General features: G+C 36.5%; 1 protein-coding gene across 1 annotated transcript in view; it reads right to left on the bottom strand.

The window, feature by feature from the left end:
- MYBPC3 (myosin binding protein C, cardiac) overlaps window positions 1-17,125 on the bottom strand; it is a 61,485-nt gene extending 44,360 nt beyond the window's left edge. The window contains exons 1-9 of the mRNA XM_018082988.2: window positions 16,976-17,125; window positions 8,460-8,726; window positions 6,945-7,040; window positions 6,627-6,713; window positions 6,346-6,494; window positions 5,277-5,394; window positions 3,839-3,887; window positions 2,620-2,664; window positions 175-231 (exon numbers count right to left, since the gene is read on the bottom strand). Coding sequence (XP_017938477.1) covers window positions 175-231; window positions 2,620-2,664; window positions 3,839-3,887; window positions 5,277-5,394; window positions 6,346-6,494; window positions 6,627-6,713; window positions 6,945-7,040; window positions 8,460-8,726; window positions 16,976-17,000 — 893 coding nt within the window. The 5' untranslated portion in view covers window positions 17,001-17,125. The remainder of the gene's footprint in view (window positions 1-174; window positions 232-2,619; window positions 2,665-3,838; window positions 3,888-5,276; window positions 5,395-6,345; window positions 6,495-6,626; window positions 6,714-6,944; window positions 7,041-8,459; window positions 8,727-16,975) is intronic.
- Between the last annotated feature and the right edge of the window lie 7,575 nt (window positions 17,126-24,700).

Below are 24,700 nucleotides of genomic sequence, written 5' to 3'. Positions count from 1 at the left end.
AGGAAGTTGCCATAACTACCTGTCATTCTTTTTCCATTTAGAACTGCTTTAGGAAAATGACAGGGATTCTGAATTTATGAAACTTTGACCTATTCCAGTATTATTGTTTTCAGAGTTGTTCAACATAACCTGGTTACTTTATAGATATGGGTTACTCTATGGATTTTTACTCACCTTTTTTTCAGTAGGGAACTAAAATCAAACTCCGCCCCCTCATCATGTCCCTCGGCACTGTATAGTAATAGAAAATCATAAATAGTTTCAGAAGGAGATGGGAATAGCTTGTGAGACTATAACATTATGTAGATGACATTTTTTTGCAGGTGGGTGGTAGATGTGTTTATATGACTTAGAATGTGCCTTGACATGGAAGGTGACTTAATTAGGCTCTATGTCCATATTCGTCTTCATATAGGTATAAGAAATATATATAATGAACTTGTATTTTTTCTACACTCATTGTGCATAAAGTTGTACAGGGTATTAATTTGATGGTGGTATTGATCTGGAATGTATTTGTAATCATAAAGGTATTGCAGAAGCTTTCCTCTTTCCTCTAGTGTCCAGGAGTGTAGATATTTTTTTTACGATGTAGGGCAGCATTAATCAAGCTTTTTGTGGAACTTCTTGCAATCTAAAATCACTTTTTCCCTCCTAGTATTATCCCAGCTGTAATTGTTTCTTAAGGATCTTTGTGATTCCAGAATTCATTACACTGAAAAAAGTGTCACATCATTAGTGCTTGGGAGAGTTGAAGAAGGAATTCTGTGATCCTGAGATGAGGTTCAATATGCTGTTGTTCAACAAGCATCATGACAAGCAACGTTGTGATGAATTGACTTGTGAGAACAAGAAGCATCAAGCAGAAGTTTTTTGATGTATAGTTCTGCCCGTTACATATGATGAACTGGGATGGAAGGCACAATGTTATTTTTGGTGTTCCGAATCAAATGTATTTTAGCTGTGCTTCTGAACATTTGAAGCACTGGTCTACAGTGAAATCTTAGTATAAAGTCACTACAATCACTTTTTGGATTCAATTCCTAAAATATCACTTCAGGGATTTGATAGAAAAAGTATTTGGAGTTACAAAAAGTATTGGATTCTGTGACTGTTGATTATTCCACTTAGGAAAAAAAAAAAGGTCTTTTTTGCATTTTTCTTTGCATTCAAACAGGTTTTAGAAAGTCAAAATGTATTTTTTTATCTCAACTATTAATGTTCATCTGCCTCTTAACATCTCTGTTTTCTTGAGTACAAGAATCTGATGATGCCATCTCACAGCATTCATTTTCTTCTTGCAGCAACACTTTATATCTAATTACTGTTTCATAAGCAGAATTTTTTTTCAGTTGTACTGGTGGCAGTTGTAGCTCATAATGCTGCCTTTATTGATATACAGTATTAGTTGCTTCAATAAAAATCAGTCTGTCTGTAGAAGTATAAATCAGAATGTCAGGAAAAAGCAATATTGCAGGAACAAATAAGAGTAAGAAATCAGTCTCAACAGATAAATGATGGGCATTTTAACAGTACTGTTAAAAAAATAGAACAGAAACAAGTGCCAAACTTCTTGTGCTGCTTGAGAATGTAAGGTTAAATAACAATTTTAAATCTGTGTAATTTTGAATATGTTGTAAGAAGACATCTTTTCATTAAGAAAGTATTGTTTTTACTTCTGTGATTACTTGCAGGATAGTATAGCACTGGAAAAGGTAATTTCCTGGGTATAAGGCTCAAAGAGAAAAGTGTATTTTTGGCCACTTTGTTCCCTACTTTCAGAAAATCTTCCATGTTTGCAGGCAAAATGTATATAAAATGTATATAAAAATCACTAGTATAATCCCAAATTAGAAAAGGTTTTCTTGTAATCAAATATTCAGGAAATCAAAATCTACAGCTGAGAGAATAACTAATCATGTTATTGTTCACAAGTGGTAATTAAATCAAATTTTCAGGAAGGCCCAGCAATCAAGGTTTAGCTTTTCTGAAGAATAAGATCCTAATAATTGCTTTAACATGCATAGAGTTAAATTTAATCTCAGAGTTCCTGTTTTTGATATAGCAGAAGACATTAGGACCAAAAGGCATAAAGTGAAAATTTTAATGATACTATATGATAAAGAGTGTGCCAGGAAACAACAGATTTTCATATACATGTGTGTTGGTACATTTTTGTGAGCAGCGGCAATTTTAGTCAGAATGTGCTCAGTAGAGAGAACATGTACAACAGGGGGGGCAGACATGCATATAATTTGAAGTTACTTTTTTCCTTGTAACAGTGGTGAGGAGATACCACTTGCCAAACACATGCGTTTTCTGTAGATGAATCTGCCTCTCACTGAACTATCACACTAGTCTTTCTTCTTTTTATCTCTTTTTATCTATCTTTTTGTGTTTTAATCTTTTTGTATTTTTATATTTTATCTTTTTTATTTATCTTACATTACTACTTACTCATATGTATTAATCTCATATAAATACTACATATTATAAACAATGATTTATTTGGAATTCAAGCTGCAGTTTAGTTTTGTGGATTTTTTTTTCTTTTCCTAAGCAGAGAGAGACAGTTCATTGTAAGACTTAAATTTTTCAGTTGACACAGACAGTGACTACCTGAGAAAGGCTGAAGTCATCCGTCTCCCCCCTCCTGCTAGGCTCCTGAGTATCAAAGACAAAGCTTCAGATTTAAACAGATCAGTTCAAAATTTGGCTCCATTCTTAAAGAAGAAACTGACAATCTGAACAGCCTGAAGCTGCTCACACTGCACTCACTTTGAACTTATTCTAAATTATTTTAATTGTACAAGCCTGCTTTCACTGCAGTGACATAACACAATGCAGTTATGCACTGAGCATCCTCTATTTAGCAGCCATCACAGCAGGGCTGGTCAGCTACCTGTAGATAGATCTCTGGAGATAAATTCTGCAAGCCTTTTTTAGTTCTTTGGGATAAATGCTAAAAAAAAACTTATATAAAAGTAGCACTGATAGAGAAATACTCAGAGCATAACCACAGATGATTTGTGCCCTATAATGAAGAAATAGATGTCTGTAGGAAGATTCTTAGTCTAGTAATTTCGCAGAAATATATAAAAACTAAAATGGAAACTGAATTGCACGAAGGGAGAAGAAATTCACGACAGTGAAAAATAATGTCAACTAAAATAGAAATACCTAACCAATTTTGTGAATCGTACTAATAGGAGGGAACATTATTCCATTAAGCTATACACCAATTTGGAGGGTATTAAAGATGGGAGGAGAATGTCCTTTTCCATAGCAGGTTTTAATGTCTAAGACTACATATAACTGAGTTTTCACATGGACACTTGCAATGCCATTGTCTTCATTCAATTAATATAGGTATAGAACAAGAAAACAAATACAGTCAAAATGCTTACATGAATATTTTCAGAGATCTGCTCCTTACAGAGCTCACTTCAAACTCCACTTCCTTGTTTAGCAAATGTTTATATTAAGGTACATGCCAGATCAAATCAAGACTAGACAACACAGAGAATCTTTTCCGTCTCTATTGGTCTGTGTTTGGAGTGTACTTTACAGGTCTGGAAAAAAAGTGCTGAAGTTCTTGTTAGAATGATAACATCAATTACTTAATTGAAGACAAGTGTGATTATTATGCTAGTACAAAGTCCAAAATCTCTTAGGTGATTTCTAGGATTTCTATAATATTTTAATGGTAGAAATATTTCTTAGTAGACATTCAGATATTTGTACTTGTTTGTACAACAGCTTGGCCTTTAGATAGCTTTCTTGAAATCTGCATGGATGTATGATCTGATCTACATAGGTTTCTGCTGTGCATACTCACGTGCGTCGGAAGGCAGCTCGAATATCCAAGTCTCCAGTCACAGGTGCTTCTGTTGTGACAAAAAGTGATGAAGAACAGTGGGAGAGCAAGTCAAAATAATGCAAAAATATAGTGCTATTTCTACAGCTTTTCATCTGCAGAAATTCTTTTTCTAAATTCTCATATTGTAGAATGTGATTAATTGCATACTGAGAGCTTGAAACATCATCTTTTAACACGTAGCCTTCACTAAAAAGCTTTCAAAATCCAGTGTTTTGTGTATAACTTATTTCTGTTTCATGTTGCATCGTAATCTGGACCTTGATGAACTGTCTTAACTCTTGTTTGCCAATTCTCATGCTGCTAAATTTTAGTTTCAATAGCGTCTTCACAGGGTATTTAAGTCCTAATAAGAATACAATGGGATATTAGCTGAATACTATTATTAATAATAAATTATAACCTATCTTCTGAAAGAAAGATAAATTCTCGGAAATATGTAGAGATGTACGGGGAATTCACTGAGGATGTTGCATAGACAGAACTTTATTACTCTATCAGTATGAATTGGTGTACTACTACTACTGGGAGAAGAACTGTTTTCAGTTGCTGCTCCTAAGTCTTATGAGTCCGACAGCCAGCTAGTGAAACTTCAAAAATTAACATTGTTGAATGAGTAACTTCAACAAACTTTTGTCTTTGCAGTAGGTACACTGGTAGCTGGACACAAGTTAATATTGAAGTCCCTTCAACAGAATTCCTGAAACAGAAAATGGTCCAAACACTCAACTCTTTCAGGCTGTTAATGCTTATCCTGGTTTACCTAAATTCTTCCACACTAGGGGCAAACTGACGTTAATATGTATTTCCTTTTCAATTTTTATAACCTTTTAATATAGCAGTTGTGAGGGTGGCACCATGTATTATGTAAAATGAGTCATCCAATCTTAAAGCAATTTTATCTCACAAGGTGCTTCTGCATCACTTGAATTTATCAGGAAAAGAAGAAAAAGGACTTGACAATAGTGTCATGTCTAAATCTTTTTTTCTCCTCCTCCTCCCTTTTTTTTTCTCAAGTATCCATTTTCAGTAGTGAACTTTTGCCAAAGTAAGAATGACCGTATCTTCTATTCTAGTTGAATTAAATATAATGGAGGAATGGATCTGAAATCAGAATAAAGCCAGAGAAAAGGCAGGCTGATTCTGCGTGCCCTCTTTAAGAGCATCACAGTTCTGACTTGAGTGACAACTCAGTGGTATTTCTAAAGACCTGTATCTCTGCCAACCCATCCAATCTTCATCTGTGGGCCTCTCTAGGTGTACCTTTAGCTCTTCAGAGCTATACTTCAGATCTGTGCTTGTCTAGCAGCCACTATCTACCAGAGGGAATTGTTGGTGGGCAGGAAGAAAAACAAAATAGGGGGCAGGAAGAAAAAAAATAGGTGTCAGTTCACCTTACCATTAACTGTCAGGTTGAAACTAGAGCTATCAAACTTGTCCTTGGTAGACACCTCACATCTGTACCCTCCTGCAAAAGTCATGTTTGCTTCTATGATTTCCAGTTCAAAGGTGTACACCTAGAAGAGACACCAATGATAGAATTCATAAAGTAGAAAATGAAGTGGTGAAACAGAGGGAAAGGGAATACACGGAGAGAAATAGGCAAGGGATGAACTATGTGTTTGTGTCCTTTTAAAATTAAGAATGTCCTGAGTGTCCAACTCATTACTGTAATAAAAAATTGCCTATAGTTCCAAATTCAGGAACAGCTAAAGAGTACTATCAGTACAGGTATCCCTGAGGATAGCAAACTGTGCTGGTATACTGTTGTGTGCAGTCACCACATACACTAATTGCATGTAAATTGGAAACAGAAGTAAAGCTTTCATTAAACAGTTACAACTTCTACCCAGAATGTATACAGTACATGTCAAAATTCAGCAAAAGGAGTGGCTAATGTGAGCAAGGCTGTTTAATTCCATCCAGGAGAGGGTAGTAGTGTTTCATATACTACACAGGATGAGAAGTCAAGGTACAGACTCTTGTATTCTTGTTTGTGTGTCTTCGAACACATTTGTGGTAAAAAATTGATCTTAGCTATTTAAAATAGTTTAGACAATACAAGAATAAAATGAATTCCAACACTAATGATGGAATGCTTGACCTGCTAAGATCAAGATAGACCGTTCTTAAATATCTGTCTGATTTATTGTTTTCTCTTAAAAATGCCAGGTATCTATTACTTGAGAGGAAGACAGAGGGAATCCTGCAGTAGATAGTGCAAAACTTTCTTCCCAGTTGTCCAGACATTTTCTCATTTCACCATAGATAAGAGTACGCAAAAGTCTGTATGTAGAGCTTGTCTCTTGTCTGTGTAGTCAAAACATAGACTTACTTCTACGTGTTAGTATAGCACTGTGTGTCACTTTAGACACCTTAATATCAAAACATTCCTATATTGGCTTCTATTTTCCCCAAATTAAAGGTTATCACCCAGAAGACTGAGAACCCTATTCTGCCAGTTGTACCTTGGTATTTCGATCATAATTGTCATGTAGCTGGAGATGTTTCCCCACTTTGCTTCCCAGGTCCATCCACTTTCCTTTGAACCATTTCACTGATGGTTTCTTCAGTAGGCTCTCACCTGCTACTTTGGCAGTGAATGTGATGTTTCCACCTTGTAAGGGAAGTAGGTTAAAATAAGATTATGAATAGTGTTTAGTTTATCTGTTATATCTCTGCTGTCACCCTAATAGTCAAGCAACAGGTGCAGTTTACAAATATCACTTGACTGACATTTTGTACTTACCAACAGTAACTTCTGCATCCTGTGGTCGTGTCACAAAGAGCCCAATGGGGTCCAAAGGTTCTTCTGCTTGAGTCTGAGAAGATGCAACTGAAATAAGCATCATAATTACCAGTTAGAACTTTTTGCATCAGCCTATATAGTGCATTAGTTAATTAATTTAAAATATCTCAATATATTTCTTTTGTCTCTGAGATTCCTTATTCTTTATGGTCTGCCTTCATCTACTGTCTCTACCTCACTTACTCTAAGGAGTCCCTCTGCAACTTCTTTCCTTCTGCTAATAAACCAGACTTGATGACAGCATTAGTTCTCTATTACCTTCTGTGTTTTGGCTGCTCTCTACTGGTGGAGCAGGTGATTCTGAGGCAGTTGGGGTTGGTGCATCTCCAGCAGGAGGGACTGTCTCACTCTTTTCTGGAAATGAATGTCAGCCAAGATTAGAGAAAGTCATGTGTCTACTTCCTTTCTGAAAAAAATTTTGCAAAAAACCAGCTTTTGATTTATGTTAGAAAATGCAGAGAAGTTAGGTGTGGTTTCCTAGAACCTAAAACATGTGCTGGAAGCAGAAGGGGCCTACTGAAGCTGTATGATGAGGCTCACTCTTTTGCTGAACTTGGAAAGAACTGATGCCTGGATTTTTAAATTCCATAGTCTTGATGTGTAGAAACTTGACAGCTGATGAATAATGCTATTATTTGATGCTAGCATTAATGGTCTAAACAGAAAAGATAATGCAAAATGATGTAATTATTATTTTTGTAAATAGTTTGCCTATTCATGAGATTTTGCTTACAACACTGTTGGAATACAATGTTACAACTGCTATTGCTGTGTGCTGCTTGACAAAAGCTGCAGACACTGCTAGTAATCAGTATGGGTAAAGTATTTTAAAAATCCATCTGTCATTTCTTCTGGCTTACAGAAGTTTGTATCCTGACAATTGAGCCATGACCTCACAGAAAAATTCAGGCAAATGAATTTTGCACAATGGAGAAGACAAAATTGTATGAAAATGGAGTAGGAGTGAGCAACTGGAACAGATGGTGGGAGGTAGAATTTCTTGAAACAGATCAGTTGCAGCAAGATATTTTTTCCCTTAGGTAGTGGAGCCTCTTCCAAATAACAATGGCTAATTCAGTCACTCTATAACAATGTCATCTTAGTAAGATCTGAAAAACAAGACAGTATCTGTGAACATATCAAGATGCATCAACTCTGCTCTCAGAAAATGTATGCCTTTTACTCTTTATGCCTTTACTGTCTTTATTTGTGTCTTAAAAGAAAACAGTGTGATTTTATTTTTATTATTTTAATAGTTAAGTATCAAATACCAAGACTTTTATTGTTAGAAGATATCCCTTTAGACCTTGTCCAAATAAATTTTAACTAAATTTTTACTGGAAAGAATTAAATGTTACTCTAACTAATGTAGTGTAGATGCTCCCAGAACTTGGAGCATCTAGTACAGTGTAAATAGTGTAGCTATTTAAAAAAAGCTTGTTTGGAGGCATTAATATATAATGTACACAGGAAGATTATCTCTCCTTTGACATCATGATATCTTCATCACCAGTGGGTGCTTGTCAGAGGTGTATGGCTTTTTTTTGTGATCTCCATTGTGTGGACTTCTGACATCTGGAAATGGCTGTCTTAACCACAGCAAATGTACTCCTCAGCTTAACATGAATTAATAGCTTCAAATAATTGGGTATAATGCTGGTAGAGAAATCTTATGGTGTTAAGATAGGCTAATTTCCATGGACCTCATTCATGAAAGTTGTGGGTGGGACTGGAAATACTGATGAAATCAGAATTGCTTAGGAAATGCAGTACCTGGTTCCTTGACCTTGAGTTCAAATTTGACCTTGGAACTTCCAGCTATTACAGCATATGTCACATCATCTTCTTTTCCTACATTATTGATTGTCAGTGAATGCTTGTTTCCTTCTGTCTTGATGACATATTTCTCACTCTCAGTAATTTCTGTGCCAGCTCGCTGCCATTTCACCTTGATGCCAGATTTTTCTGTCTCTGCTTCAAACACAGCTGTGCTTCCGGCTGTCACCTCTGTTGTCTTCGGCTTCTTGGTAAATGCAGAAACTAAAAAAAGAGAGATGGCTCACTAAAATCTGTTTTGCAATTGTGGCATATCTGGTGTAGTCAGCTGTTGTGGCTGCAGCAGCTGTCTCCTTTCTCTTCCATCTGCCCATGCAAGATATAAATTACAACACTTTCCACAGAGAAGTTGTGGAATTGTCTTTGAGTTTACTGAGTTTGGTCTCTAACTGAGATGCCATATCTTCCCCATATTGTCATCAAATAAAGTGGAATGGATAGCAAAATCACCTCATTGTCTGTCTTTATCTTTCTTTCCCCCCATTATGAGCTCTGATTTTTCATAAGTGAATGTTTTGATCTGTGACAAGAAGGCGTGGTATGTAGTCTCATATATATTGAACTCTTTACATTAATTTGCCATGCAGTTTTATTTAGAAATATTAATTTTGTCCTAATGCATACTTAGTACCATTTTTAAAGAGGATCAGGATCTGTTCCTCAACAACACTGTAGTTTGTGCACGAACCTGTGTCCTACTATACCACAACAAATTAATGGTTCATCTTTAGTCTTTCTGTTTTGACTGATCAAGGTTTTAGTGGAAAGGGATCCACATTCCTATGATGACCCCTGTAATTTAATCCCAGCTAAAATAATATCAATTGTTGTTTGCATTCAAAAGTTCACTTCAGCATTAAAAGTTGAAGTACTCACCTATGTGGCACTCTACAACAACTAGTTTTCTAATTATTTACAAGATGGATTAAAATAGTTCCTCAGTGTGTCAAGAAACACTTATGATAAGAATGAAGTTATTAATATATGGGGTGAACAACCATAAACCAAATGATGTTTTGGTTTTGATATAATCAAAGTAGCACAGCAGACAGGAAATTGTAAAGCAACCAATGCGTCATGATTTTGATCCATGAGCACGCTAATCCTTCTCAAGATTAGAATTTTAGTAAGGTAACTTATTTTACTAATTTCTTTACCTTGATTTATTTATTTAGTTAGTTATATATCTTTATTTTTATATAACAGTGCTTTTATAAAATATTAATAATTTCATCGTGTATAATTTTATCTGTAACCGCTGTGCAAATTGTCTATAGCTCTCCTACTCTGGCAGCAACAAAAATCCTTCCAAAGGCCACAACAATGGTTATAATTAACTTTGGACTTTTGATTCTGCTTTATAAAAATGAAAGGAACGTGACATGAAAATATTTTAAATGAAAAAGTTTATGTTCATGTTCAAACAGGTGCTTTAGTTCATAAAATGGTATATTACTGATAATACCATCTGTTCATTGCACAAAATCTCTATTCGTCTAGCATATCCTCAGACTGCGTAAATTAGTTGATCTTAGCAGAGTTACATCTACAGAGTTTTCATCTAATGTCTTTTGGTCTTTAGTCATAATACAGTTCATGTTTCTTGCATTGTTTTGCAAAGGATTAAAACTACTTAAACATCAGTTAAAGCATCAACTACAAACAATTTCATAAAGTAGTATATTTTAAATTTTGCTTTTCTTTGCTATATAAAAACCTAAATTACATTTTTTTATTTCTTTTTTTCCTTTCCCCCCACCCCATTTTATATATTTGATGGGAAAAAAAAAGTAGTTTGCACTGAGCCTATAAAAACCTTGACTGAGCTCCTGTTGTATCCTTTGGCATGCTTTCCTTCCACATTAAGTTATAAGCATGTAAAATTTCCCCTGGGAGTACAATATTCCTACATGCATATATTTTGAGGTTTTTTCTAACCTGTACAATAGTTCTTAAACAAAATAGTACTTTGTAGTGTATAGGACTACATGTTATAATGTGCTATAGTGTGCTATAGTGTGCTATAGTGTCCTGCCTGTTATCAGTTTCACACTTTTTGATATAGTATTGCACTTCAGTAAATAACACAGCATGGTATATGTTGATGCAGTGTATAGTGCAAAATTGCAGGAGAGTTACTGCAGACAGCAGGTTTGACATATAGAATTCAAGAGACATATAAACGTGTCCAGGCCGCTGCGCAGTGGAGAGATAGGTCAGTTCTGAAACCCACCCCTGAAACACTGACTACCTGGCTTCTTTCTCTATGATTCTACATAGAAGCAGAGAGGCATGTTTTTTCTCAGGTAAAGAAGACTCAGTTTTTTATTGAGTCTTTTTCCTGCGCTTTCAGAGTCAGTGGGGGGCAGTGTCCAAAGAAGCATCTCTCTATCCAGGTGTATTCTTTTTCATCTTCTACTGTTCCTATTTGCAAAAGAAAACTAGAGATGTAGGGCTGGAGATTTTACAGGAAAATACTTTGTTGCAAAAGAGAGATTGCTGAACAAGTATGTGAAGACAATACCACAATTTTTCCTTCTGGGGGAAAACCAGACTGCTTAACAAAATAAAGAGATCAGTTACTCCCACCCCTTCATTGGGGCTGCTTCTTCAACTAAGTAAATCCAAGTTTGTCAGAAGTTTTCTTTTACTCATGCAGTTATAACAATCTAATTCAGCTATTTCCTCATTAGGAATGTTCCCAACCACCACTATTCAAAACTGGTTTGTCCTGAGAACTGCACTTCTGCCTGCTTTTACCAGAAACACATTGCCCATTTGGCACTCTCACTTCAATGTTTGGCTTCTACCCAGATTAGATATATGCCTCTGAGTTCCATATGTCTATCCCATACTCTAAACACTCTTCTATATGACCACCACCATCAGGCTGTGGAAAACCCAATGACTGTGACACCTCTTGTGTGATGTTGTGGAATGACTTGCAGCTCTTGTGCCCGTCAGGCACTGACAGATCTCAGGCACTGTGACATGTTTATCCAGACTCCAGTTGAACATGCACTTAGGAGCCATAGGGCTGGGACACCTGATGACCAAGTAGCCTGTGTCCTCTGCCACCCATTTTGTTAGCTATCTGGTTCCTGATTTAGTCTAAACCAGCCTGCACAAATGAGAAAAAAATGACATTAGTACTAACATACTACAGCAATTCTAGAGAGAGAGCAGAGATGCACATGAGTTAACAGTGCTGATGAAGACAGGAATTTTTGAAGGGAAGGAGAGTGATAGATGCTCTGTGTGTGTGCATTTAGTGGGGAAGGAATTGGAATTACTGTGTGGAGTTAAGGCGGGGAGAGAAGAGGAACGTGAAGCTAATAAAAGAAAATGAGGTTAGGGCCACTTTGTTCTAACCTATTTTTCAACACTTCACTTATACCTCAGGCCTTCCTAATAACTTCTAGCTTCCATAATGCAAACACACTCACATAACTTCTAATGTAAACCAGCAAATTTTTACCCCAGGAGGAAGAGGAAGCAGACTGCATGTGGTCTGCAGTTATCTTGCCAAAACTTTTCAAGGGCTAATGCTGCATCTACCAGAACTTGCATCCTCTAAAAGTCTTGTAACACCTGAAGACATATACATCAGCCATACAACTATATATGTTATGTGAGTTACAGTTTCACTGGATAGTAATAAAAAGCTCTATTTGAATGTCCATGATCAGATTACATTTTCAAATTCTATTAATAGGTCTTTTGGTCAAGAGGATGAAAAAATGTAAAATATATTTGCTTTTGGCCAAATTAAACTAGAAATAATTTAAGTTCCAAAGCTATTTTTCTTTAACTTGCACCTAAATTAAATCATAAAACTAGTATTCTGCCTTCATGCTGCTGCCATTTATTAAATCTTCATACTAACAGGTTCATGCTTTCTCCTTTACTTTTTGACCAGCTTTGAAGCAATCTCCTTCTAACATCCACTGTCAAACTAGTTTACTATTCTGCTTCAAATCGTTTTCATACTCTCCTGTGCAAAAACCTAGAAATGGCTAAGCTACTACCCAGGTTTCTGTCTATTGTACTAATAATTATTTCCTTTACACTCTTGTTGAACTATCTATCTATTTACTGGGCTTTTATCTTGCAAGTGTTTTGAGGCAGAGACTGTTTTCTGTTGTCTTTGTACTGCATCAAATCATTAGTAAGTGTTGTTTTGTTTCTAATTAATTTTAGAAGCTAGAAGAGCAATTATCTCATTATTGTCAGAAAAAGTGGAGATAAGGTGTATATTAAAATAATGTTTAAATAACTGGAATACTTTAATTTCCTAGCCACATCATCTAAATAATTTGGCTTGTTGAGAATCACAAGTATTAGCTGAAAATTTATGCCTAAAATAATGGAATTTCAAAGTAAGTGTGAAGTATGTGAAATGAAAGCAAGGAAGAAGTGTGGATTCCACAAGTCTTTTTAACTAGACAGAGTGATAGAGGACAGTCATTCTTTTGTGGGTTTTGTTGTTGTAGTTTTTAGTTCGTTAGGGTTTTTTTTGTATCATCCTCGTTTTCAGAATGGTGTCTCTGACTTCAGTTCTTCATCAATCATTATTTGTGATACTTACAGGGAGGAGAGGGAAATAAGAACTTCAGCAGAATGTGTGTTAGATAAGATTTTCAAATGATATTTCTGCATTTCTGAAATAAAAACTGTTAAAGGTATAAATGCTTGAGGAGAATCTAATGTATCTGGTTGAATGCAGATCCTACAAACTCGAGCAGAAATTTGTGATGAGTGAAATTAGAGAAAATAGTCACAGGTTTCTCCCGAAAGCTGAGTTATCTTACTGAGCTTTTTGCGTGTTTGGTGGTAAAATATGTATTGGCCAATATATTTAATTAATATTAAGTAATATTAGCTTTTGGAATTCTTTAATTTGTTAAGGCTTCATGTTGAAAATTGATCTTTGCTTACACTTGGCATCTAGTTTTTCTTCTATACCATTTGCTCTTCCGTTGAGTTAAAAGGCAAACTGAGCATAAGCAGACTTCAGTAATGGAGCTTGTAAATTCCTTTCTGAGGAACTATATAAAGATGCTGCTCATTCCTCACTCAGAACCTAAGTGGCTTCTTGCAATTACAAGCTTAATCATTCTGTGATCCAAAAGCTATTGAACAACTCAATCTTATCATTCCTTGCCTACTTCAACAGCTGAGATTGCAAATTCCTGCAACATGAGCAACAGGCAAGGAATAGTTTCACTAATCAGTCACCTCTCTCTCTATGCATACATCATACTTTCTGCAAAATGGGGATAATAATGTTCAACTTGGTTTGAATCTTAACTTACAAAAGAGGAAAATAGGTCTATATGAATTTAGGTTTTTTTCTACATTCCTATGGTGCATAGAATTTCATTATAATGGAGCAGTACTTTGCTGTGTTAGCTGCTTGCAAATGTAAAAGAATGATCTTGTATTCAAAGTAAATTTCTACAGTTTGCTTTTCATTATGCAACACTGATTATTATGAAAACCTCTGTGTACTTACAAGCCAGGGTATTTATAAATACTTGATGAAATTTCCTAATCTGAACTGCAAAATCTAGACTCCTCAGTCTATAAAATATGTGAATAAAAGTTGCCTGATTTTCAAAGGTGAGTAATACAGACTTCTCCTTTTCCAGATATAGTAATACACACATTTCCCATTAAGTCCCATTTATCTACTAAATTTGGTACTTAAAAAGTCAGCTGTTTCCTCTTAATGTCATAAATTATTGTTAGGGAAATGGTTGGGACTTTTTTTAACCTTTCTGAATTTTCACTACAAAAAAAAAGAACAAAATTTTCCAAAAAGTGAGCCTTTGAACAAAAATTAACCATGAAATCTTTAAATCAAAGGAGAAGAACATAAAGTTTCAGCAACAGAATCCTGCAAAAAGTAAAGTTTTTCAAATTTGATTGACTGGTCTAACATCAAACTGTTACAGGTCTTCTAAATCCTGTTGCTCTTGGGGATTGTACAGATTTTCTGGAATGCTAGGGCAGTTCTTTTGTCATTCTGTAAATAAATAGGGCAGTGCCTTATCCTGAAGTATTTTAGTTGGACAGTTTAAAGTGAAAGAAGGTCTGTTGGAAAATCTATTCCACCATTTTAAGTTTAATGATTTATTCATTGGTGGTTTTTTTGGTTTTGTTTTTTTTTTTTTAATGTTAACAGGTCTGTCAAAAAAAACCAGATATAGGCAGAACATCTCTGATCACTCTCTGACGTGCAGAATTTTCCTTTGCCTATACACCAGTGCCCAAATTTTGGTAATACAGACTAGGGACTTTGGGCTCTTCAGTGTTCTAACTGCACAGTGTGTGAAAGGCAAGAATCATAATTTATCCAAGTATGAAATGCCTAGTGGTTATTCGGCCCTCCTGAGATAGTGCTCAACATTATCTCATCTTGAAATGGCTTGCACTACATAAACAACATGAAATAGAAAAACAAAGGGATTAGTGTCTCCTGGGAGACTGAGAAGATCCTCTCTAGAAGTCACAGGGCATGTGACTGGTTCTGTCTCGGTCAGAGTGGGTAACAAGAGCTTTTCCTCCCCCTGCTGTGATAATCCCAGTGTTTGGTCTGGTTTGTTCCTAAGAACTGTGTAGGACTAGTGATGTTAGACACCTGTTAGATTTCTATGGAGAAATAAGCTGGAATAGAATTTCTCTTCACCATTCGCCAGCAAAGGTGGGCATCATCACAACAGAGACATTGCCCCTCAACCATAGAGGATGAAAATGTTAATTTAAAGGTAGTTAAACAACTAGAAATTAGAAGTCACAGTGCCTAGGTGATCACACAGTCAAATTTTGCCTACTCTGCTGTATTTCTTTTTGCCTCCATTCACAACCATTGAACTCATTTCAATAAAGATTAAAAATCATGTGACTTTCAAATCAGAACATGACATGAATGTCTAATTTATGGGGTAATTACCTAACCTTTACAGCTTATATTTTCAAGGTTTTGTCTACAATTTCAAGATCTAGTATATATTTCTTTTTTTATATATACAAATCTATATTCCATCTGATTCCAGAAATTGCAGCCTTATGAATATGAAATGGTGTTATAGTTGTAATGAAATTGGTGACACCATTGTTGTTTCAGGATTATCATATAGAGGGAACATAGAAAATCTTATTGGAGTTAATCATGCTTTAGTGCTTTGTAGTCTGTAATGGCAGAGATGGGCTATCTCTGGCAGTGGCTGATAACAAACACTTTGGTCAAATGAAGGTTTTTTTTAAGTTCTTCTTTCGTTGTGGTGACCAGAGGGGATTTTCTTACTGACCAACCTAAGAGGAGACTGATGCCTCCTCAGGCCTTTGCAAAGCACAGAGGCCTTTATTAGTAAGTCTCTACAGCTGCTATTGACTAACTCTGGAAACTGCACATTATTAAGAACATTTCCACCTTGTACTGTACATTCAGGTAGTGGTGATTCTGGGTATGCACTGGTATCAGTGAAGTGAAAGTTCTAAAGTGAAGAATCCCAGATTTGTACAGTTTTCTCCAGCTCTCTGTGTTGAATATGTGCATACTTTACAATTGATCATAACTTCAGCTTTTGACAACTTTTTTTCCCAAACTTACTTGTGGACACAAAGTGTTCCTGAGGCATCTTCCTTTGCAGGTGTCCTGAAGCTAAAATCTCCCTTCCTTTGCTTCCCAGGCTCTCTTTGTTCTTCTCAAAAACCCATACTCATTGCACCTTGCACCCCATCTTAGGCCTCCTCTGTGTGGGCAGCATCTGAGTGATTCCTTATTTGTAGATTTTAAATTACAACATTCATAAATCTGAAATATTTTCTTGATATTTTTCTCTGTGGCTCTACGACCTTGGCTTTCTGAGAAGGGCTAGTTGTCTTCTGGCTCAAGGGGAAATGATGGAGTAGGGTGAGGGAAAAGAAATTGCATATATTCTTCACAGTACAATGTTGTCTTTTTTCCTAGAGCTCTATTGTCACTGGCTGGAAGAACGAGGAAAAAATAAGCTCTCAACCAGGTACTGTTTGCTTTCATTTTCACAGAGATTTCACTAACAATAAACCCCAAAATAAAAGCAGGAGAGGCTTATACTGTTTAACTGTCCAAGAGAGAGACTACAAGCTTTTTTTATTTTTTCTGGAGTCCTAAAGGTTACTAGGAAAGGAAATGAGAAATTAAAAGAAACTGAGAACTAAACACATTTCACCTCTAATTTTTCCTCATCCAAAGTCTCTTGAGAAAATTTTGTGGCTGAGGGTTGACAAACCAGTCTCTGATTTCTCTGCAAGATCACTCAATATCTCTTATAATTGTAAAAAATGCAATTTTTTTCCTTTCTATTTTCTTTTCCTCTGTGGCATCTCGTTTCTCTAGAATGCATAATCTACTCACACTTTTTCTGTCAAGCTATTCTTAGGTTTTGTCTGTCAGTTATGATTCTTACCTGTTTTCTTTACAGGCTCTGGCATCTTCACCTTGTTTCTGATGAAGCTCCCAGTTGTATCTAGAAAGCAGAGTCTGAGTTAAACAGGAATGTGACTGCAGGGCTTTTGAAACTCCCTAAAGAAACAGTTGATGGAAGCCCCCATCCTGCTCCTCCCCCTTGATCTCCCACTGTTGTCAACTACAGCACCTTATCAACAGCAGAACACACTTGACAGGCTACATCAGCTGGGATAAATATAGCCAAGTTCCAGGAGCCAGAGAGCTCAAGCCACCCAAGACTGGCTACCACTGATCTGTTGGTATAAACCAGAGCACAATATGATGTTGCACATGCGTACAGCACACTTTCTAGCTTCAGGCATGTATTGCACTAGGAATTCCTACACTGCTGTGTTTATAGCACATTCAGGAAACTAGATCTGATAGTTAAATCTTCTGTATGCTAGTTCTTACTTTAAGTGTGTATCTTCTTGCATTCTTGCTACCTATTTAAATCTTTCTTATTGTTATAATTATGTCAGAACTGAACAGTCCCTCAGAGAATGATTTTCTTGTCTCTTTTTCTCCTCTTCTACCAGAGACCATATTTGTAGAACTAAATGTGAACCTGCAGGAAAGAATTTTCTTTTGCAGAGACACTTATGCATTACTGACATTTGCAGTCACAAGCAGAAAGCATGACACTACTTAAATAGTTTCAGTCCGCCCTTCCCATCCACCCACTAGATCCACAGCATACATTTCTTGATAACTAGCAAGTTTTTTATTTCTTCTTTTAAGTAGAATTTAAAAAATAGCTCCAGGGTTCTCTTTCACACCTCTAGAAGTTTTAATTTTTGCTTAATTATATAGAAAAGGTCTGGGAGAAAACCTCACTAGAAAATTATTCTAGGATGGCCATTTCATGCTCCAGTCATTGCTTTTTATTTATTCATACACTTAGTGTATGTCAAAATAGTAACTGTGGACAATCATTCTTTTATTGAGTTGATGGTATATCCATTTTGAGTTTTAAATTTTACCAGAGAAATTTTGTAGGCCAAATATTTAGCATATTTTAGCCAGGACAAGTATTGAAAAAATAATTTCTAAAAAAGGTTGTGGTATTCATTTTTTCCAGTTTCACTATCCTGTAAAAACCTCAATCTAAAGGATTTCTTCTTTTGACAGGGAGCTCAGAATGGACCAGTGTGCATGCAGCTCATCAGTCACCGTGCTTTATGTCTGTCATTCACATCTGACTCTCTGGGTAGGCTGATAGGACAAATGTGAACATGTGAGAATGACTGCTGACATCTCTCCTGATTCTGGGCCAAATAGTTCCTCCCCTTCACTTAGAGGAATTTTTTATGATGAATGAGGAAGATGGGCAGGATGTCACCTATGTATATTTTCCGTTGCCTCTGTTTCTAGTGGAGTACAAGTTATCATGTTATGTTTTTGACCTATTATACTGTGCCTGAGGCATTTTACTGGGAGTCAGAAAATTTCAGCTATTTGTTTTGTCTTGAAGCTGTTTAAAGAGCTTGGGTCTCAGTGTGAAAAAATCTGTCACTTGACTAGTGAAGATAGCTATTCCTTTCTTAATAGTTTCTCTGTATTATAGATAATGCCATTAGCTCCCTCTTCTCTTCAAACTTGATCCCCAACACACCACTGTGCTGGAACTGCACACAGATCTCTTCTAGGAAGAAAGCTGTCTGCATGCAGCCTTAGAAAACAGAGGCCACGGGAGGCAGAGCTATCACAGAGAAATAAATAAATACCTGTTTAGATTATTCAGACGTGAACTGTGATCAGAACCACACTTTTTTTCTCATCTTAGTTGTCCTTGACATAGTGTTTACAAAGCAATAATGTTTACAAAGAAATATTGTTTTAAAACAAATAATGTTTAAAAAGAAAATTAGTGACTAGAAGTCACTTATGCAGTATTTAAAACATGAGCCTCTTGTAATTGTGATCAGTAACGTTTCTCAGGAATTATTTTGCCTAGAAAATTTAGTTGCACTACTTCATCCTTTCTCCCTCCTCTATTAGCAAATAATTATTTTACTGAAAGCTTATATGGTGCTTTCTGAGGTTCTTGATTTGACAAAGTACACAGTATGCCAAGAAGTTATGTTAGATTTGTATTCAAAACAATGTTCAGTTCTGAAGTTTTTTTGTGGTTAGCACCATAGGCCTTTATTACTGTTAACTAAAATGGTGTAAGTGGAAATAAACCCATTTTTAAGTGTTTAAAAGTATATTTATATACAAACTCTTTAAAATGCAGACTTGTAGTATTTATCATACACGCCAAGCTTGTATTTGTTTTCTGCGAGTGTCCAACAGGAGGTGCTTCGAAGCACAAACTGGGACCCTTGGAATAATTAAACATGGAGTAATGCGTATCTAACAGAGAACCCATTCTTAATGCCAATAGATATTGGCTTAAGTACATCTTAAATATTTCTTCAAATTTCTTGAAATGCTCAATGTTATTGATTCACCTAAATACTCATTTCCCTCTATAATGACATTAACTCCTTGGAATCAATAGTGTGATTCCAATAGTGGTAATTCCACTGTCGAAATGCAGATATTAAAAATAGGAATTCTACTGTTGATTCTGAATTTTTCATCTTCTAATTTTAATATTCTCTTATTCTGGAAGAAGTGCTGAGGCCTGAATCTCCAGATGAACCTTCAAACCTAATGTTATATTTAGCCAAAATTCTGTATAATCCTTAGTAAAATGTGTAATACTACACCTGTGTAAAAATGTAAGCTTACTAGTAAGATATGTGGGTATTCGCTTATTAATGAAGATTTGTATCTGTTCATTAATGAGATATGAATATGTCTATCTTTTGGCATTTAGAGACTGGTCAAGGCCATGGAAGTAGATGGCTGGCCTTGTTTGACAGTAGATAGTCCAAACTGACTCCCTTGATTTTCCTCTGAGTCTTGGTCAGGCTCTGGGTGAAATCCAAGGAGAGAAGACAGCCAGATATTTTCTTCACTAAATAGTGATGTAAGTTTATTTTTTTACCAATATAAAAGCTGAACCCTTTTCACAGCGAAGATGGAAGCCTCACCTACGAGTGGAAGCACTGCGTAGGATTTCCCAGTTACTGGGAGTGGTTCTCTGACCCTTGGTGGTCATCAGGGACTCCCCAACTTATGTGCGGGTCTGGGTGATGATCATGGTAATGTATTAAAGGGGTAACTAGTGATGTATCTTTCTTAATCACTATAGATACTCTTTGTAGTAATTAATAGGTGCATTACTAAGCTTATCCTTCTATAATTCTTTGCTTCTTTTGAAATTCGTTGCTGTTTTGCACTACAGTAAATTTATACACTTATTCTTTTAAGTTGGTGCCTGTGCTCCTTGTGCTGATCCTCATCTCCTGGCAAAACAGAGAACAGAATCTGCCATTCAGTGTCTGAATGTTGGGTTTTTTCTATACTTTTGTTACAGTTCCTCCAATTTTTTTGGACAAAAAATACAGTTGTGTATTTTACAGTCATTCATTAGAACACTTTTAAACCTGACATTACATACAGAAGAATTTTCCTTCTTTTTCTTCTTTCTAACTGACAGGCTTTTGTCTTTAAATTTGCCAGGCATGTGTCTGACAATGGCATGTCTGAAAGAGGTCGCTACCATCACTATGCTGGTGATGGAAGGGTCCTGCTTCCTCCAGGACAAACAGGGAATTCATCCTGCCATCACATGGCTTGCAGAATAATTGTGTTCTTATACTTCTCTGGAAATCTATGGGATAATCAAAATTGTGTTGTTATTCAAAGGAGATACACTCAGTCACTAGATTTTATTTTAAAGATATGTTTTTTAAGGGTGGTATCCCAGTAACTATCTATGAGCCTTCATTTCCTGGGGAATTTGAAAGAAGTTTATGCTAATCAAAAAAGATTTAATATGCTAGGCTAAATATATATAATAAGATGATGAAGCATTTGCATTTTGTATTAGAAAGCAAAGCTCAACAATACACTCTGCATTTCTTTATTAGCATAAGGAGTGCACTGGGCAGGAGTTCATCCCATTGATTCTTCCTGGGATCATGTAAATAAGTTTATTCTCTTTTGCACTCTCTGTTGCTTATTTATTACAGATACTTAGAAACTATTTTAGACTTCAAAAGTTATGGACTCTCATAAGTGCTTAGGAACCTTTTCTCAATGCATTTAACGTTTCCCAAACTTTATATGTGTTTTTATTCTATTTAAATAAATATTCTTTATTTAATGGGTTGTAACATTTTCCTTTTAATTAATGGATTTTTCACCTATGACAACAACACCTGACATCTTATTTTCTTTGTGTCTCTTTTCTCGGAATTTCATTTTATCTAGGCCATATCTTTCTCATGGTAGATTTGATTCTTTCTGTAAATATTTACTCGTATAGTTTTCATTTACTGAGCTACTGGGGTACTTGAGTAACTTTAAATGTGGACTTAATTCTGACTACTTGTGTGCTTAAAATCTGACTTATTTAATTCAAGCACTGTGGTGAGTCAGTCCCTTAGTTGGTTATTCCCCATAGATACCTTCCAAGATTCAGAATCAAGTTTAATCTGGGGAAGGTATGAATTACTTCTTCCCCACAATGAAACAGAGCCATGAGAATGATTTACTCTGATACAGGGAAATGATCCTATTTAGTAATAACTTTGCAGCTTTTGTGGCTTTAAATGTTATTTAAAGCAACATTTTAAATATATCTCCATGTTCAAGGTAGGGCAAAAAGAATGTTTTCTCTGCTATTACACTTCAGGTTACCAGGTGGCAGCATTGTTGTAATGGTAAACTTTTTCTGGCATTTTCTATATTTATTTATTTATGTCACAACTTGAAATAACTGAACTGCTATGCAAATGAAATACATAATTGCAATGGCTACACTGTCCCAAAATAGATGTGTAGTAGATTTTGATAACTATTTACAAATGCACTGCAACACAAGATAATTTTTTAGAAAGTGTGTTAAGTTCCATCCTCTATTCAAATGAAACTGGTGTCCATGAACAGCGAAGCAACAGGTAATTAATGTCTCTGGACCTGTGCTAAAATAATGAGGGAGAGGGAAAAGGATGTCCTTGCTTGTTAGAATTATCTTACAAGTCTGAAATTATTCTTCTGCACTTCAGACAGTGGCTTTCATCACGGAATTCAAAGTCAAGTTAAAAAATGACAGTAATAGGTGGCCTGCAGTGACGGGCTGTGTGATTTTGGATAGTTGCAGAATGGCTTATGCAAAGAAACCCAAGGATTATTTATGACCAAAGTTAACAACATCTCCTTCTAATAAGACTATCCAACTTCCTATTAAAAGGTTCAAATGTAGCTATCCAGGAACAAAATCTATATATTGCTTTTCTACTTTGGGCTGGTAGTTTCTGTTATGCCACTTAATTTCTTGTTTCTATCTCTGTTCATTTGTCTCTCTGCCTCTTTGTTTGGTTTAGTTTTGTGAAAATACCATCTCCTCTATGATTCAACAGTTTCTGAGGACAAGGCAGCATAATTAACTCTCAGCTCTAGCAACTGCAGATTTGCTGGTGTTAATGGTGGGACACCTGAGGTGGCTCAGTGCAGAGCACAGGCCCAGCAGGACTCATTCACTCAACTGCTCATAGAACCATAAAATAATAGAATATCCTGAGTTGGAAGAGATCCACAAGGATCATTAAGTTCAACACCTGTCCCTGCACAGGACAATCCCAGGAGTCACGCTTTGTGCCTGAGAATGTTGTTCAAACCTTTCTTGAACTCTGACAGGCTTAGTGCTGTGACCACTTCCCTGGGGAGCCTGTTCCAGTGACCAACCAACCTCTGGGTGAAGAAACTGTTCCTGATATCCAGCCTAAAGCTTACTTAAGACTGTTTCCTTTGAGCTTTTGAATCACAGAACTCTGGTGTATACAGTACAAAGGCACTTGGCCTTAGTGACAGAACTTGAGTTCACAAAGACTTACGAAATTTGAGTGCTGGTTCTGCTTGTTTGAACTTTCCTCTACACAACCATTTTGTATCCCTACCCTTTGCACTCCATATTTGAGTTCTTTCTGGACATTTGACAGCAACTTTCTTTCATTTCAGAGGTGTGCTTTTAACTGGCTTTATGATAACCAACCTTAGTTGCTCCATATTCTAGACTATAGAAAAAAACTGAAGTCTGCATATGCTCAGTGAGAATTTTCTAGATTTTATCATCTGAAGAAGTTTTGATTCTGTCAATCTGGTCCAGTGCATGTATCAGCAGACCTTTGTATGCATTTATCTCTGGGCTACTGTGGGACTTGGATTGAATCCATACACTTGAACTAAGAGCAAATGGCATATATGTCCTGTGCTCCAAACAACGTCTCCCTCAGGTACATCAAAAAGGAAGGGACAGCTTGTGGGGGGCAAATAATTGGACCTTTAGAGAGAGAAGGGATCACACCAAGTTGACTGGGACAAGGAAATGAATATATGTGATTGAAGGGCATGGATTGGCAGGAGAAAAACTGAGGCTAGACGTTACGGAAAGGGTTTGAAATAGATCCTCAAAGGACAAGAATATTAGATGGAGAGCTGGGATAGAAACAGCGGGGAGGGAAGAGACTTAGGACTCAGTAGGTGATAAGACTGAAACTGTAAGAGGATGTGAGATGGGAAAACTATAAATGGCTGAACAAACGCATTGGAACTGAGAACCATTCGCATAAAGAGAAGCTGAGCGGAGGCACAAGTGAGAAAAGTGGGCCTGACAGGAAGAAATAAGACTGGCTGGGCAAAAGTTCAAAATGGACATTGAGGATAAAGGGCCTGGGATCTACTAAATATGGAGGCATCTGGTGGCTGAGTGTAGATATAGAGAAAAGCTGAACAAAATGCTCAGAATGGATAGTTTGGACTGGCTGATGAAGGGAAAGTACAGTGTTGGTGAGTCGGAAAAAAGTGGAAGAGGGAATGTCGAAAGAAGACATCTAGAATTATGTTTCTGAAAGCAGACACTCAAAACTCAGAAAATTAGCTAGTTAAATCTAAAAAACCCCAAACTGATTTGTATACACAAATGCCCAGCTCAGCACCCAAACATTCTTAACTTTGCATAAGGCAGAGGAATCAAAGCATTCTGCACAAAGGCACTAGTCGTCGAAGGGCTTCTCATATCAAGAGCACTGCTGCTTACTGCTGGGAAGTTAAAACAGAAGCTCGGAGGGAGCCCTTAAAGCACAGAAACTGCATTCCTTCCTACCACAAAGCCGCTTCCCCAATCCTTTGCATAACCTTGGTCTCCCCAGCACCTCCTCCCACCCTTCTTTCTCCTCCACCACCTCCTGCTAAACCTTATCTGCTCTACCACATCCTCATTCTCCTCCTGTCCATAGACTGCTCTGCTCATTCTCACGTACTGCTTTGGCTCCCCAATAGTAAAAAGTAACACTGTGGGGAACTAAAGCCATGAAGAAGGAGGATGTGGCTGTATAAGTGGAGAGAATGGAAAGAAACACAGAATATAGAGAAAGTTGCCCTGAGAAACCTGATCTAATTGGGCTGCTTTGGGTAGGGAGTTGGATGATGTGACCTCCAAAGGTCCCTTCCAACCTAGGTTGCTCTGTGAGGAGCATCTCATGAGAGGCGTTGGGCTAAGGCAGACACAGATGAGTTATAAGTGAGAAAATGAGAAAGAATATCTTCAGCCTTGTGATGTTTTCAT

Source organism: Manacus vitellinus, unplaced genomic scaffold (assembly GCF_001715985.3).
Source record: "Manacus vitellinus isolate BGI_N305 unplaced genomic scaffold, ASM171598v3 scaffold_6_pilon, whole genome shotgun sequence".
Taxonomy (NCBI): domain Eukaryota; kingdom Metazoa; phylum Chordata; class Aves; order Passeriformes; family Pipridae; genus Manacus; species Manacus vitellinus.
Note: the sequence above shows the minus strand (reverse complement) of the source record. Positions and strands in the feature narration are given on the sequence as shown.